We start from the raw sequence: 16,843 nt of genomic DNA, 5'->3' as shown, positions 1-16,843 counted from the left end.
TTAACTTAATATTAGCAGGTAGGCTATAAATAGGCTACCTATATAATGTCGACGCTGACAGAACGCATGCATTACTATATTGTGAACCTGAATGAGCATGGTGGTGGCTTTGATGCAAGCAGGGTGTAAATTACCAGACAATTGAAGTCTTTATCTATTCTTTCATAATAGCCCCTATAATAGCCAACCACCCATTTATTTCCCCAAGATTCATCTGGATTTGTCAATCTGAATTTTGGGAGGTGGGATGTCTTCTCTTCTCCTCCAATGCCCTCATTTTCCCTTCCCTCTCTCCTTTATTGCCTCAGCGAATCTTCAAAGATCGCGGACCCTATAATTAAGGGGCGGGCTCTCTCTTTCCAAAGAGGTCTGTGCGCTCGTGCCGGAGTTCTCCCAAACTGTCCTGGGACCACGAGCAGAGAAGATAACAGTCTATACAACTTCCCTCTCGACTCTTTGGACTTTGTTTCTCAGGGATGGCTGCATCTATCCTGGAGGTATGGAATATACTTGTATGTGTTTTTGAATTAACTTTTAAGTTGTTTTACAGTTAGGGCGCCAATTGCTGCTGTATTTTTCATGAACTGAGTGTCGAGGTCAACTTAATGCGCACTGGTAGGCTACTATATCTGTCTGTTCAGTGAGATCCTTGAACGATCAGTCATGTCGTTAGGGTATGTTCTTGAGGTAATGGAGAAAATGAGAAAGAACGTTGCACTGTTGACATTCCACAAATAGGCTTTTATAAGACAATATTAGATTGTGAAAACCTATAGGCTATGGCCTAAATGTAACGGTTGGCTCTCCATCTGTCAGAATTGGTGTGCGTACCTGCATTCTCTGACAAAAAAAATCTGTCAAAAGCAAGGACTTTATTTTGAAGGTCATCAACAGCATTAAAGTGTAGGTAACCGTTAGGTTAGGCACGTTGGATGATATAGCAGACCTAGGAAAACACGGCCAACATGAAGCTCTATATGACCGAAGATTCTTACTGAAAAGTTTGGTTAGGCCTACTGCTTAGACGACAGCTTGGAGCCCACATGTTTGGCAAATCAGTCAACAACAAAATCAACAAGAAACGCTACATTATGTTACACGCTATGTAATCTCTCTCCAACCCTTCCCAAAAGATTCCACTGCAATTAAATTATTAGCCTACATCTCTGCCGGTCATCAAAACTAAAGCAGGGGACATACAAGCTAAAACTCAACGGGGAGGGGATTGAAAATGGATTGACAGCAATTAACCTGGAAACGGGAGCTATGGCAACAGGATACGCCAAATCGACAGCAGGCGCTTATTAGGGAGACGGGTAAATTCACCCTCAACAGCCATGCGACGCCCTGGGGACTTTGTTGCTTCTGTGAGGAGACTAGAGACCTAATGGTCTTAAGTTTAATAACTTGAATCTGCCAAACAATCGAGTAGGCTATAGGGTACTAGGGGGTAACTAGCCTCCACTAAGAAGAATGTTATTAATTGTTGTTTTTAGAAAAGGGGTGTTTTTAAAGTATGGTGGTTATTGCAGAAAATTATGGCATAGGGTTAATCCATTTAATCAATTTTATTTCGAAATTCTTCTTCAGGATCAGTGGGTCCCCCACGAGACGGTTGAGCTAACGTAGGCTAATGCGATTAGCATGAGGTTGTAAGTAACAAGGACATTTCCCAGGACATAGACATATCTGATATTGGCAGAAAGAATATATTCTTGGTAATCTAACTGCACTGTCCAATTTACAGTAGTTATTACAGTGAAATAATACCATACTATTGTTTGAGGAGAGTGCACAGTTGAAAAGTTATTAATAAACCAATTAGGCACATTTGGGCAGTCTTGATACAAAATGTTGAACAGAAATGCAACGGTTCATGGATCAGTCTAAAACGTTGCACATACACTGCTGCCATCTAGTGGCCAAAATCAAAATTGTGCCAGGGCTGGAATAATATATTATGGCCTTTCTCTTGCATTTCAAAGATGATGGTACAAAAAAATTACAAAAAACAGTTGTTTTTTCATTGTTTTTTCTTTTCACCAGATCTATTATGTTATATTCTCCTACATTCAAATTGTCCACAAACTTCAAAGTGTTCCCTTTAAAATGGTATCAAGAATATGCATATCCTTGCTTCAATGCCTGAGCTACAGGCGGTTCATTTGGGTATGTCATTTTAGGCAAAAATTGAAAAAAAGTGGTAGATCCTTAAGAGGTTTTAACTCACCTGCACATTCATTTTCTTTGTTCTTTCTTCGTTGTTCTTTTTCCATGTAATCCAGTATGTACAATTGCACTAAATATTATTGAAATAATGCAAGAAAATCCCAGCAGTCTTTAAAATGACATTCAGGAGCAAAAGGTTTTCAATACTTGTTGTGAATTCCTAAAATAAAAATATATGAATTGGAATATAATATTAGAATGGAATATAACTAATAACATTGGAATATAAAATTCAATAATAATACATCATAACTCAACTAATTCAATGTAACAATGATGTTGCATCTCTCATGCTCTGCGATTGCACAATGCTAATTTGTACATAGGTCACAAATTAAGCTATGTACAGTGAAATTGGAGCACTACTCATGAAACCAGATCCTGTACTGCTCACACCTAATCCAGTCCCGACCTGTGAATGAAAACAGCTCCTTACAGAAAATACACTCTGCATCCCCTTCTTTGGTGGCTGATGTGGCTTGTTGTGTGGCAACAACCTTCTTTGAGACAACCCTTTTTTAAAGAACTTCTCTTTTCTTCTTGTTGATGTTTCTGTCGAGCATTTTCCTCCATCAACCTTTTGTAAGGTGAGGCTGTCAGCACAGCCGCAGACTCTGCCTTCCTCTTCTTCGGACTCTCCTCCTGGAGCTTCGGCCTCAGGGACAACTCCAATTGAACTGCTGTAGCTGTTGGCTGTTGGTTTAAGCAAAAACAAACAAACAAACAAGAACACGTGAGGATTGGTACAATAAACACTTCTAATCACTATATAGAAATATATATATATATATATATATATATATATATATATATATATATATATATATATATAAAATTTGATTTGATTTGATTTAGAAATACATATATTCCCTAAAATGAGTGCTGACTTTATTTTTTTTAACAACATTTGGAACAAGGGTAGGCTGCAGGGTGGAGGTTGTGGCAGAGGTAGATGTGGTGGAGGTAGAGATTTTGGTGTTAGAGCTGGTGGAGGTGGAGGTACTGTAGAGCTAGTGATGGCAGCGGTAGAGGTGGCAGCGGTGGCGGTAGAGCACTGTGGTTGAATGGAGACTATGCATTCAAAATAAACAACAAAAACAATACATTGGTGTTTGTACAATAAACACTTTCTACCACGTCCATGCTGCTTCTGCTATTTTTAATTCATTTAGATTACTTTTTCTTACCGGCAATGGGCTCAGGCTGCTCTATAACATTCGTGGCCAAGAAGTCCGCCTCTGTAAAGATGTCTTTTTCAAAGGTCACAGCCCACTGGCCCGGAAGCCTCTACTCCTCTCTCCACACTGGCCACCTTGTTATAGGCCTTTGCGAAGAGGCCAGCCATTTGGTTTATACCTATCTTTTCCCCAGGAAGCGTCGTCATCCACTGATCTCCTGCCCTGTTGTAAAAGGCCTTCAGACCCTTGAAGAAGGTACGGTCTAACGGCTGCATCTTCTGGCTGCAGTGGGGTGGCAGAGTGATGAGAATAACTCCCTGGCCTCTTGCTGGCAAGAAAGCCTCCAGGGTCTTATGGGAGTGGTGCCCATCGATGATAAGGATGTGGGGTTCCTCAGGGGTGCAACCAACACTGTGGGCAAAGTGGTAGAGCCAGTTGTCAAAGATGGTACTGTCGACACAGCCTGAGTCACTTACCCTTCCCACGGACCCTGGAGGTGGTCTAACCAGCATCTGTACAAACAATAGTATGCAAGTATAAACACCATGGGACCACGCAGCCATCATACCGCTCAGGAAGGAGACGCGTTCTGTTTCGTAGAGATGAATATACTTTGGTGTGAAAAGTGCAAATCAATCCCAGAACAACAGCAAAGGACCTTGTGAAGATGCTGAAGGAAACAGGTAAAAAAGTATCTATATCCACAGTAAACGAGTCCTATATCGACATAACCAGAAAGGCCGCTCAGCAAGGAAGAAGCCACTGCTCCAAAACCACCATAAAAAACGCCAGACTACGGTTTGCAACTGCACATGTGGTGAAGATAATACTTTTTGGAGAAATCTCTGGTCTGATGTAACAAAAATGAAACTGTTTGGCTATAATGACCATTGTTATGTTTGGAGGAAAAAGGGGGAGGCTTGCAAGCCAAAGAACACCATACCAACCATGAAGCACGTTGGTGGCAGCATCATGTTATGGGGGTGCTTGCTGCAGGAGGAACTGGTGCACTTCAAAAATAGATGGCATCATGAGGCAGGAAGATGATGTGGATATATTGAAGCAACATCTCGAGACATCAGTGAGGATGTTAAAGCTTGCTCGCAAATGGGTCTTCCAAATGGACAATGACCCCAAGCATACTTCCAAAGTTGTGACAAAATGGCTTAAGGAAACCAAAGTCAAGGTATTGGAGAGGCCATCACAAAGCCCTGAACTAATTCCTAAATAAAATTTGTGGACAGAACTGAAAAAGCATGTGTGAGCAAGGAGGCCTATAAAACCTGACTCAGTCACAACAGCTCTGTCAGGAGGAATGGGCCAAAATTCGCCCAATTTATTGTGGAAAGCATGTGGAAGGCTACCTGAAGAGTTTGACCCAAGTTAAACAATTTAAGTGCAACGGTACCAAACACTAATTGAGTGTATGTAAACTTCTGACCCACTGGGAATGTGATGAACGAAATAAAAGCTGAAATAAATCGGTCTCTCTACTGCTATTCTGACATTTCACATTCTTAAAATAAAGTTTTGATCCTAATTGACTTTAGACAGGGCATTTGTACTAGGATTAAATGTCAGGAATTGTGAAAAATTGAGTTAAATGTATTTGGTTATTAAGGTGTATGTAAACTTCAACTGTATATTTTGGTGGGGCAAACAAAAAAGAATAATTATGCATGCCAGCAACCCACAAAACAACACTAAACAATATACTGTATTAATTGCACTATAATGGTGACAAACAGTGCCCGCAAACTGTTAGGGACTATACCTTACAACTGCTACACCTGGCTATCAGCGGAGTCTTGTCTGGCAGTGAAACAGTTCATTCAGCCTCATTTACTGCCTTGAAAAAAATGTATAACTTATATGGCTAACTTGCTTAAACAGATGTGGTTTCTACTGACAATTGAGATGTACAAACTATGGCATAAGGGGATGATGAGCAGATGAGAGGCAGTCCTCTCATGTTTGTCTCAATGTTTATGCCCAATGGCCGATGAGCACCGATACCTTTTATCTATAATTTCTCTTCATTCTTTATATGAAATGTAAAAAATGTAACCCAGTCCTCAGGAACATTCACTGTCTTCTTGGTTAGCAACTCCAGTGTAGATGTGCCCTTGTGCATTAGGTTAATGTCCTGCTGAAAGGTGAATTCCTCTCCCAGTGCCTGGTGGAAAGCAGACTAAACCAGGTTTTCCTCTAGGATTTTGTCGGTGCTTAACTCTATTCCATAAATGTTGTATCCTTAAAAACTCTGCAGTTCTTAAACGATTACAAGCATACCTATAACATGATGCAGCCACCACTATGCTTGAAAATATGGAGAATGGTATTCAGTAATGGGTTGTAATGGATTTGCCCTAGACATAACACTTTGTATTTAGGACAAAAAGTGAATTATTTTGCCAAATGTTCTGCAGCACTACTTTACTGTTTTGTTGTAAACGGGATGAACATTTTAGAATATATATTTTTTTCTGTACAGGCTTCCTTCTTTTTCACTGTAAATTAGGTTAGTATTGTGGACAGTGCGACCCGTCATTCAGGCTGCCCCACCTGTTTTGAGCTCCACCTGATTAGCAATATATATATATAAATATATATTCTAAAATGTTCATATATAGTAAATTGTTTGCAAACTGAGGTGTGAAACATATTAATGACAAAATAACATGCAAAACAGGTCCCACATATTTTGGGGGGCATTAATACGTGTCACATATCAGTTTGCAAAAAAACTATGTAAATACAATCATCATCATCATCGTTGAGTTATTAAAGCCTCATACAAACTTAGTCTCTTTTTTGCTTTCTTGAGTAAGGCAGCTCCAATTTTCAGCCTAGCTCAGTGCTTTCTGTGGTGGGGTAGCCAGCGGAAAAATACTGAGTGTAGGGGTTGGTAAAGTTCTCTAATTATTAGAGAACATTAGTCTAGCGCCGTGATTGGCTCACTGTTCTGCCACTCATGGGGACACTACATCACTGCAAAATTGAAGGGTGGAGTTCGAAAATTCAAGCCCCTTGGGTGCTGCCATAGAGTTACATTAGAAGTGCCCACCCAGGAAGGTTTAAGGTCATTGGCCACAGATACAATTATATCAAATCACATCATATCTACAGTAGCTTTGATTGGACTGATGATGTCAACATCATACTTTCAACATCTTAGCTAGCAAACTAGCATTCATCATCATGGATCAAGTTGACAATCTACTGGCAAATTGAAAATTTAATGCAAGACATGGAAATGGCTGTCTAGCAGTTACAAACAACCAATTTGACAGAGCTTGAAGACTTTTGAAAAGAATGATGGGAAAATGTTGCACAATCGATGATGTGGAAAGCTCTTTGAACTCACAGCCGTAATTCCTGCCAAAGGTGCTTCTACAAAGTATTTCCTCAGGGGTGTGATTAGATAATTCGATATTTCTGTATTTCATTTTCAATACATTTGCAAACATTTCTAAAAATATGTTTTCACTTTGTCATTATGGAGTATTGTGTGTCGATGGGTGAGAAAAAATAAATGTAATCCATTTGAATTCAGGCTGTAACACAACAAAATGTGGATTAAATCAAGGTGTATGAATACTTTGTGAAGGCACTGCATCAGCCTAAAAGTCCTAAGACTTGATGTACACTATACATGCTAGAGGTTTCTTGAGCAACCTGGTCTCAGATTAAAACATATTATATTTTACTAAAATGTGTGCCACTCCCATTTAGTATGATATGTCACTATAGGTTACATTAGGTTAGGTTAGGTTACATTACATTGGCCTACTACAAATGTAATAGAGGTTGTATCATAAAATACGAATTGTAGGACGTATAGTATCCTACATCTTGACCGGTCAACTGCTTTAGTATGATATTCTATGTTTGACTGCTTTAGTATGATATGCTACGTTAGGTTAGAGCAGAGATTCACAAACTCGGCACTCTGGACCCCAAGGGTTGCACATTTCATTTTTTTGTCCTAACACTACACAGCTGATTCAAATTATCAAAGCTTGAAAATTAGTTGATTATTTGAATCAGCTGTGTTTTTCTAGGGCAAAAACCAAAACGTGCACCCCTTGGGGTTCCGAGGACCGAGTTTGGGAAACCCTGGGTTTTGGGTCAGGGTTAAGAGTTAAGGTTAGGGTTAGGGGAAGGATTAGCTAGCATGCTAAGTTGTTGCAAAGTATCAAAAAATTAAAATTCACATTCTAATCACATTTAATTCCTATTTTCCACTTTGCCAGTCACTTTGCCAAAACAAGCAGCCTATATTAAGACAGTCATTTCATTTAAATTCAGCTGAAAAACAAATGAGAGGGGAAAGCAGAAAAAACAGCCTGCCATACTGTTTTGATTAGTGTTGACACTGACAGAAGCAATAGTAGTAGCAGCCATTTCCTGTGTCTAATCCCTCCTGTCTCCTCATCTCTCTAGGAGGAAGCTCGTTATGGCTCCAGTTCTTTTGCTATGCTAACCGCCACCTGCAACAAGTTTGGAAGCCCTGTGAGGGACTCAGCCACACCTGGAAAGACCGGCACCGGCAGCACCGTTCCAGACAAGAAGCAGTATAGCATGACCTTAGACCTCCAGAAGAACGGCAGGGGAGGGGAGAGCATTGAGAACTCCTATACTGGGTTGTTGAGCTCCGGAGGGAGGCTACTCACACCCACCGAGAGTCCACTACCGTCTTCTGGGGGGTACACGTCTGAGTACAACCCTCTCTCCCACCCCTTCCAGACCTCCATGTCCCAGGAGCAGTCCTTGCTGGTGTCCAAAGCCCACGGCACAGCCGACTGTCTGACCAGCGTCTACACCTCCCTGGACATGACCCACCCCTACGGCTCCTGGTACAAGGCTGGCATCCACTCCGGCATCACCGCTGCCCCCTCCAATGCCACATCCTCCTGGTGGGAAGTCCACCCCAACACCAACTGGTTAAGTGCTGCCCAGCCCCAGACCGACAGCCTCCAGGGCTCCCTCCAGCCCATCCCTCCCCAAGCCTCCCTCAGCCCCCAGCTGCCCAGCTATGCCTCTGACTTCACCTCCATCAACGCAGCTCAGTACCCCTCAGTGAGCCTGGGCTCCTCATCACACCTCCTCCAGTCCTCCCAGCACATGCTGCCTCAGGACATGTACAAGCCCAAGCAGGTGTCCGGCGGGGGGCTGATGGAGAGTCAGATGGGCCTGAAGCCTGCAGCTGGATCACGAGGGTATGGAGGAACCACCACTGGCAGGTCTACCTGTGACTGTCCCAACTGCCAGGAGTTGGAGCGGCTGGGGGCCTCAGCTGCATCCCTGAGGAAGAAGCCTGTCCATAGCTGCCACATCCCAGGATGTGGGAAAGTCTATGGGAAGGCCTCGCATCTCAAGGCCCACCTCCGCTGGCACACAGGAGAGAGACCCTTCGTCTGCAACTGGCTGTTCTGTGGGAAGCGATTCACACGCTCCGACGAACTGGAGAGGCATGTCCGCACGCACACGCGGGAGAAGAAGTTCACCTGCCTGCTGTGTAACAAGAGATTCACCCGCAGTGACCACCTCAGCAAGCACCAGAAGACGCATGCAGAGTCTGCCCTGCAGCAGGGAAATACCGGGGAGGGAGAGACCCAGGACACCAGGAATGAGGAGATGGCAGACCCCAATAAACCCAACACGGCCATGCAGAATAATGGAGGAGTCCCTAGTGACCCTACTAACAAAGGAGAGAAAACTGGTTCAGGCAATGGGGTGGAAATGAGCAGTGGACTGCTGGAGATCTAACTTCATTCTATATGTTGTCTTGTAGGGTTAGTTGTTGCACCATTGTTGTGCTGCAAAGTTAACTATGTAGCTAAAAACAAACATCATTCTTTTGTATTAGTACATGCTTCCCACACTCTGACATTGTTTGTCAAAGGATGCATTTGACATTGATCAAGATAACCGGACAGGCAGGTTGAAAATACACATTCTGTGGACCACACACACACATGTACACACAGCCACCACACACAACATTTCTTCATTTTCTGCAAGAGCAGAGGTAAACTTACTAGGAAACCAAAGAAGAAAATAAGTGTAGATAGCATGAGGGAGTTTATGGGGTATTGCTTACTCCATAAAGTTTCATTTTGTACTTTATTACTTCAGTAAGAAACAGACAAGTAGTGGTTTAATCTGATACTGCATACATTTTGTTTTTGGGTTTCCAAATGTGTGTATGTATGCTTTCTCTTATGTATTATTTAATTTTCTATTTACACAAATAATCTAATTTATGTCTTATATTATAAGACTTAAAGATGATCTTGCATTGTGCAGACAGCGTATTATTGCCTCATAAATGGCAAGTTAAAGCTGGCCATTGATGATAATTTAGTAATTAAGATTTTTGTTGTTTCTTTTATTTATTGATTATAACTAAGATGATGTTGTTGGTGCTGTAGTGTTTGAAGGTTTAGTTGTTTCTGAAAACTACTATTTCTACATAACCTTTCTATTGGGAAGTCTGCACACCTGCCACGTTGATAGTTAATGAAAGCCTTTGGTGGCTTGGCTGATTCTAGTGCAGTGTTATTTTTCTGCCCTTCTCTGTTTTGTTGATTAACCTCTTTTACAACTAACTGTAATGAAAATGACACTTGCAACAACAATATTAAAACACTTAAGTTAGATAGTGATCAGATGGTATATTTTCATATCCTACATTTATCACACTAATGCATGATGGATATTTTGGATAATAAACTCTGGATATCTCTTTCATCTTTCCTTCCCTCTGTCCTCTAAATCCCTCTTTCTATTGCCATAATCTTACTGCATGTATTCCCCTCCACCTTGATCTTCTTGCCTCCACCCCTCCACCAAAATACCTTCATTATCTTCTTGCAGGCGCCACAAACAAAGCGGTCGACTGAGATGTACTCTCTGGTCGACACAATAACCCCTTTGACAGAGCCACTGTAGTTACACCACTATAGTTACCACGGAGACAATCAGGTCTCTCTTCAGCCTCACAGAGTCAATTAGACCTAGCAATGGTCCAGGTCCAGTTAAGTGAGGGAAGGAGGGAGGGAATGGGAGGAAGAAGGGAGATGGAGGAGGAAAGTAATTGCATGGTTTATTGAGGGAGTTAGAGAGAGATAAAGGACAAAAAACATGAGGATGTGGACTGGAGGGAATAGTTTCTGCATAGGAGAGGACCTACCTGAAGGTATGGATTACTGAGGTTAAGTTAGAATTAAGTGATTGTCAAGAGAGGTGTTGAGGGAGAAGACCGAGGAACATGGACATCAGTGTTGTCAATGACATGGTACTAAATACATTTTCTTTTGAAAGGAAAGGAAGAGTAATGTGGTTGGTGGATGGAAGGCAGCACAATGCAGTTTATGGGATTACAAAAATTGCTTACTTGAGTCCAAACTATTTTTCTTATCATTTCGAATTATATATTTCAAACTCAATTCACATTTTATTAGTGAGAAAATATGTTTGCGCACAGTGTGGTATACCGTGAAACAATTTCAACATTACATTTCAGAACATGTCACATTAAAGGACAGCTTTCCTCAAGCACTTCAAAGCTGTCCTAACCCCCACCCCCAACTCCCAACCCCCATACAGATTCCCCTGTCCTGCTCTTCCATTTACACTTCCCTTCCTCATGGTTCCAATTTAACTCTTCTAATGAGCTGTAGTTGAGGTCCATTTCTATAAAACATCCCCAGGCCCAGTCTGTCATCAAGGAGTGACATGTTTATAGTGGTCTGAAGTGGGTGCACTGCTCCTGCCGCACTGCTCTATGCTGTCCAGTCCACAACATATTAAAGGCTTGTAGTGGGGGAATGGGTAGGGAGGGTAGGGTGTGTCAGGCAAGGCAGAGTGGAGACAGGGGGTAGAGGAGGGTCAGTGGCTTTTAAGTAGTCTTGTACAACTGGTATTTTTCTCCCTGTTTAATATAGCTACCCCAGACGGTTAGCACAGCAGCAGTGGTGGTAACAGTGGTAGCTGGTAACCTTAACTTTATTTTTAGGAAGCTTAAAATACAGTCATAAAAAGATAAATACATGGCAAGTGAAAAACTGACAATTGACAAAAAAACTGACAATCAAAAAACTGACATATGGTACAGTCAAACTGTACCATATGTCTCTCTCTCTCCTACTACCCCCTACCCCAGACTCACAAAATTCTCTATTTCCTGATTCAACTAGGATACAGGGAGTCCAAAATATCCAAAGGACGCCTAACCAACCTGTTAAAACCATCAACACTGTCTATTCCCCCACCCAACTCATTGCGTGGCCTCATTGCAAACATTCAATCAAACCATGTTTAGTTTAGGAGTTAAGAAGATAGAACATGGAAGAATAACATGGACTGAGATAAAGTTCAATAACCTCACCAAGCTTTATGAATCATCATCACCACTCAGATTTGTCCCTAGGGCAATGTTTTCCTTTTAAAAAGAAATATAGATTGTTAGAATGTCTCAGCATATGTTAATGACACAGTCTTTCCTGCCTTTATCTTAGTATGGCTGAATAGCTGCAGAAACAATGGAGTTTACAGACAAAGCTGATGGGAACTTGTGGAGCAGAGCTTCCACAAGCCTCCTCAGCCCCTGGGTGTAAGAGGGCCAGGGTTATTAAACACAGGACAAAGGCACAGGTGTCTGCAGGTGTGACTAGGGTCTATCAACAGGGCTGGAGGCTGGGGAGAGAGAGAGAAAGGGAGGAGTGGTGACTGGAGGGGGAGAGAGGGAGGAGAATGTTGACGGTAGGCTAGGCAACCAGGCACGAGTGAAAAACAAGATAAGACCTGAGAGAGAGGGGGAAGAGGGGAACAGGGAAAAGGGGGAACTGACCTCTCTAAACCACAACAAGACTGATCGGTCAGTGAGGTCAGGAAGATAGAGGGAATAAAACAGAGAGAAAACATTTAGTTTGGAAGAAATAGACCCAGTTCAGTTTTATTATTAAAGTAATTCCATACCAACACTCCAAACTCAATTATTCCCATAGAAACTCCCATGTTGCTCAATAATACTTTCTACGTAACCTACTAGCCTAACCATTCACAGCCTAACCATTAATAGAAAACTGTCATGAGAGCTCTGTTCTTAGGCTGAGTTATACTGGGTGAACTAAAGAGATTCACCAAAGGCACCATAAATGAGCCCATTTTGTTTTTAGGAACTGTGGGCAGGTTGTAGGTGACTCAGGGGTGGTATCAGGACAAGACCCAGATGCAGACAGTTCAAATCACAGATATTAGTTACAATACAGGGGGCAGGTAAATGACAGATCAAGAGCAGGCAGAGGTCAGTAATCCAGGGAAGAGTCAGTAAGGTACAGAACGGCAGGCAGGCTCAGGATCAGGGCAGGCAGAATGGTCAAAACTGCGCCCATGTATCAACTACCGGGCCAGAATGACATCACTGGATGTGCAACAGGAGACAAAGGGCTGTGAGACCGGGGTTTAATTCTAGATACATGGAAAGCGGGATGTATACTGAGAGTGCGGGGCAACAGAAGGAGAACAGCAGAGGGGCTAAGGACCTTAGAGAAGGGGAAAGGGCAGATAAAATGGAGGGAAAGTTTGCAGAACTCCACATGGAGCGGCAGATCCCGAGAGGACAGCCATACCCACTGCCCGAGACGGTAGCAGGGAGCAGGCGTCCGGTGGCAGTCCGCCTGTCGCCGATACTTGGAGGTGGTCTTGAGGAGGGCGGACTGGGCTCTCTTCCAGGTACGGCGACAGCGGCAGACGAACATCTGGCAGAGGGTATGCTGACCTCTTCCTCCTGCTCAGGGAAGAGCGGAGGCTGATAACCCATGGAACACTCGAACGGCGAGAGACCAGCGGCCAAGCAGGTAAGGGTGTTGTGGGCGTATTCCACCCACACGAGTTGCTGGCTCCATGTGGTGAGGTTGGCGGAGATGAGGCAATGAAGAGTCGTCTCCAGCTCCTGATTGGCTCGCTCCAACTGGACGTTAGATTGGGAGTGAAAACCGGAAGACAGGCTGGCTGATGCCACAATGAAGGTGCAGAATGCCTTCCAAAACTGGGACGAGAACTGAGGACCACATTGTCCACTGGAAGTCCATGGATCCGAAAGAGGTGCTTCACCATCAGCTGGGCCTTTTCCTTGGCTGAAGGTAACTTGGGAAGGGGAATGAAATGGGCAGTTTTGGAAAGCCTATCCACCACCGTGAGGATAGTGGTGTTGCCATCTGATGGAGGGAGACCTGTGATGTCTAGGGAATGGGAAGAGGATGAAGGAGGCCAGCCGGAGCAGAGCTTTATTCTGGGTACACACGGTGCAGGGGGCGTGGAACGCGGAGGAACCAAGGTTAGCCACCAAAAACATTGTAGTGCAAAGGCCAGGTTGGCAGGCCAGTCGAGAAATGGTTGATAAACACAAACCGGTTCAACATGTCACGGATAATGTCATTAACCAGGGCCTGGAACACAGCAGGAGCATTGGGCAATCCGAATGGCATCACCAGATATTTGTAGTGCCTGCTAGCCGTGTTAATAGCGGTATTCCACTCGTCTCCATCCCGTATCCATACCAGATGGTAGGCGTTCCGGAGGTCCAACTTGGAGAAGATGGCAGCCCCCTAGAGAGGCTTGAAAGCCAAGACGATGAGTGGAAGCGTGTAACAACCTTTAACAGTGATGTCATTCAGGCCCGGTAAGTTTATACACGAGTGCAGGGTTTTGTCCTTCTCCACAAAGAAGAACCCTGTGGCCGCTGGGGAGACAGCAGGATGGATAGCCCCTGCAGCCAGGGAGTTCTCAATGTACATTTCCATTGCCTTGTTCTCTGGACCTGACAGGGAATAACGCCGTCCCTGAGGTGAAGTAGTGCCTGGAAGAAGGTCGATGGTGCAGTCATAGGGCTGATGTGGAGGAAGCGAGGTGGCACTGGCCTTGCTGAAAACCTCCCGGAGGTCCTGGTATTCTGCGGGATGATGGAGAGATCGGGGGTTTTCCTGAGCCCGCAGGAAGACGTTCCGGGGTAGGCTGTGCCTGCAGTCCAATCAACAAGGGGATTGTATCTCTGGAGCCATGAAAACCCCAACACAATGGGTACCTGAGGGGATTTGGTGAGTAGAAACTGGATCGACTCGCTGTGATTGCCTGACACTCACAGGTTGATAGGAACCGTGTTGTGGGTGACTCTGCCAATCAAACGCCCGTCCAGCGCTCTGACATCCATGGGAATTTATAGGGGTTGAGTGGGGATTCCCAGCTCAGACACCAGGGTATCGTCCGTAAAACTCTTGTCGGCTGCAGAGTCAAGGATTACTCGGAGAGATTTGGACCTGTCAACCCACAGCACTATGACATGGAGAGGGGTATGAGTAAGGGGAGACTGGACATTATCCGTAATGCCCACCAGTGTACTCATACCTCCTGATGCGCCAAGTTTTTTACAGGACAGGTAGCAATGTAATGAGCTGTAGTCCCACAATTCAGATAGCTCTTGGTATTCAGTCTGTGTAACCATTTGGCGGGAAACAGTCTAGCTCTGGAGAAGAGTCGGCAGACCTCCTCTCCCTCCTACGTTCCCCGAAGTCACCCATCGATCCAGATGGTCAAGGCGATAAGAGATTTGAGATTGATGGGCAGCTCCCGGGCTGCGAGCTCGTCTTTCACCTCCTCCGATAACCCATGAAGGAATGTGACGAACAGGGCTACCGGGTTCCAGGCACTTTTGGCAGACAAAGTGCGGAAATCGACCGCATAGTCTGCCACACTACGAGAGTCTTGGCGTTGCCGGAGTAGCTTCCAAGCAGCCTCTCTCTCGGACAACGGAGAATCAAATACTTTCTTCACCTCCGCCATGAGCTCCACTAGACTGAAACACACAGTGACTTGTTGCTCTCACACTGCCGTAGCCCAGCTGAGTACCCTCCTGGACATCAGTGTTATAAGGTATGCTACCTTCAAACAGTCCAAGGGGGGAAAAAGAGGGCTGTAAGCTCAAAGATGAGGGAGCACTGGGAGAGAAACGCCCAACATGTCGATGAATCTCCAACGAAGAGTTCTGGAGTAGGTAAGCAGGGTTCTCGGGAAGCAATGATGGGTTGGGGGGGACACACGCTACTGGGAGGTTACGGTAGTGGTTAGCTGTCTAATAGACAATCCGCAAACTTGTTCAAGCAATGTATGGAAAGTACCGCCATTGGGTTTTGCCAAGGTCTGGAATCCTTCCATAAGGTTGTGAAGTAGCTCCTCTTGTCTTCCAATGGTGGCTCTGTGGGAGGAGATGGTGTCGCTGAGCTGGTCCGAGTCTATTGGGTCAGTCATGGCCAGTTCGTACTATCAGGATAAGACCCAGATGCAGACAGTTCAAATCACATATGTTTATTATAAAATAGGGGGCAGGCAAACGACAGGTCAAAGGCAGACAGGGGTCAATAATGCAGGGCAGAGTCAGTAAGGTACAGAACGGCAGGCAGGCTCAGGGTCAGGCCAGGCAGAGGTCAGTAATCCAGGGCAGTGTCAGAAAGGTACAGAATGGCAGGCTGGCCTAGGGCAGGCAGAATGTTCAAAACTGGGAAGACTAGAAAAACAAAATCTAGAGCACAGGAAACATGGGAACTCGCTGGTAGGACTTGATGGGACAAGACGAACTGGCAACAGACAAACAGAAAACGGAAGTAAAAATACACAGGAGATAATGGGGACAAATGGGAGACACCTGGTGGGGGGTGGAGACAAGCACAAGTCAGGTGAAACAGATCAGGGCGTGATACCGTGCCCCTTTAAAAAGACAATGCTTCCCATTTAATATCCTCTGGATGACATAACACTTCCAGGGGAAAAACTAAGTTAAGTAAATTATGGTTCACTTAAAAAGACACACTCCCTCAACTTAATTATTTTACTTTCATAATTCAGTTAGGTACCGAACTAATATAAGAACGGCCAAAACCTCTGAATATCCACTTCCTTATTAAGTCATAATTTTAAAAGGCCAGTCAGCCATACATTTAAAGGTCTGCTGATGCACAGTGTGCTTCTTTACTTTGGTTTTATATACCGGTAGATGAGAACATGTCTTTTATTTAGTTTGATACAATTTGTTTTTTAATCTTTATTCAAAAGGTATATTTAAGGCACATGCACATTCATCTCATTGGAACGTACGGTTCATAGACAAGGGTAAATACATATACAGTACACAAATTAAATAGTGTCTGGACAAAACCCAGATAATTAGGGCACATTACAGCTCTAATAACCTTACAAAAGCTCAGTTTATACCTGGCTTCCACATGCGTCAGTTGTCCTGATCTATTCCACATTCTGATTGTGCTCACATTTGTCGAACGATGTAGACAATCAAAAGATGCATTGTGAGCTGATTTGGACTAGATCTTCCTGACCACCTCCTTAGGTAGTTGAAGACCACAGAGGACTCAGGGCCC

At 43.9% G+C, this 16,843-nt stretch overlaps 1 protein-coding gene across 1 annotated transcript; it reads left to right on the top strand.

Moving 5' to 3' along the window:
• Positions 1–398: 398 nt before the first annotated feature.
• On the top strand, positions 399–10,040 carry LOC135541164 (transcription factor Sp7-like). Its single transcript, XM_064967276.1, has 2 exons — positions 399–497; positions 7,854–10,040. Exons 1-2 carry the CDS (start codon positions 477–479, stop codon positions 9,177–9,179), a joined length of 1,347 nt encoding a protein of 448 aa, XP_064823348.1. The 5' UTR covers positions 399–476; the 3' UTR covers positions 9,180–10,040.
• Positions 10,041–16,843: the final 6,803 nt, after the last annotated feature.

The sequence above is a fragment of the Oncorhynchus masou genome, chromosome 6 (assembly GCF_036934945.1).
Source record: "Oncorhynchus masou masou isolate Uvic2021 chromosome 6, UVic_Omas_1.1, whole genome shotgun sequence".
Lineage (NCBI taxonomy): Eukaryota > Metazoa > Chordata > Actinopteri > Salmoniformes > Salmonidae > Oncorhynchus > Oncorhynchus masou.
Note: the sequence above shows the minus strand (reverse complement) of the source record. Positions and strands in the feature narration are given on the sequence as shown.

Coding starts and splice junctions, on each gene's coding strand:
- LOC135541164 (XM_064967276.1), top strand. CDS start 477: ATGGCTGCATCTATCCTGGAG. Junction 498..7,853: donor TGGCTGCATCTATCCTGGAG/GTATGGAATATA, acceptor TCATCTCTCTAG/GAGGAAGCTCGTTATGGCTC.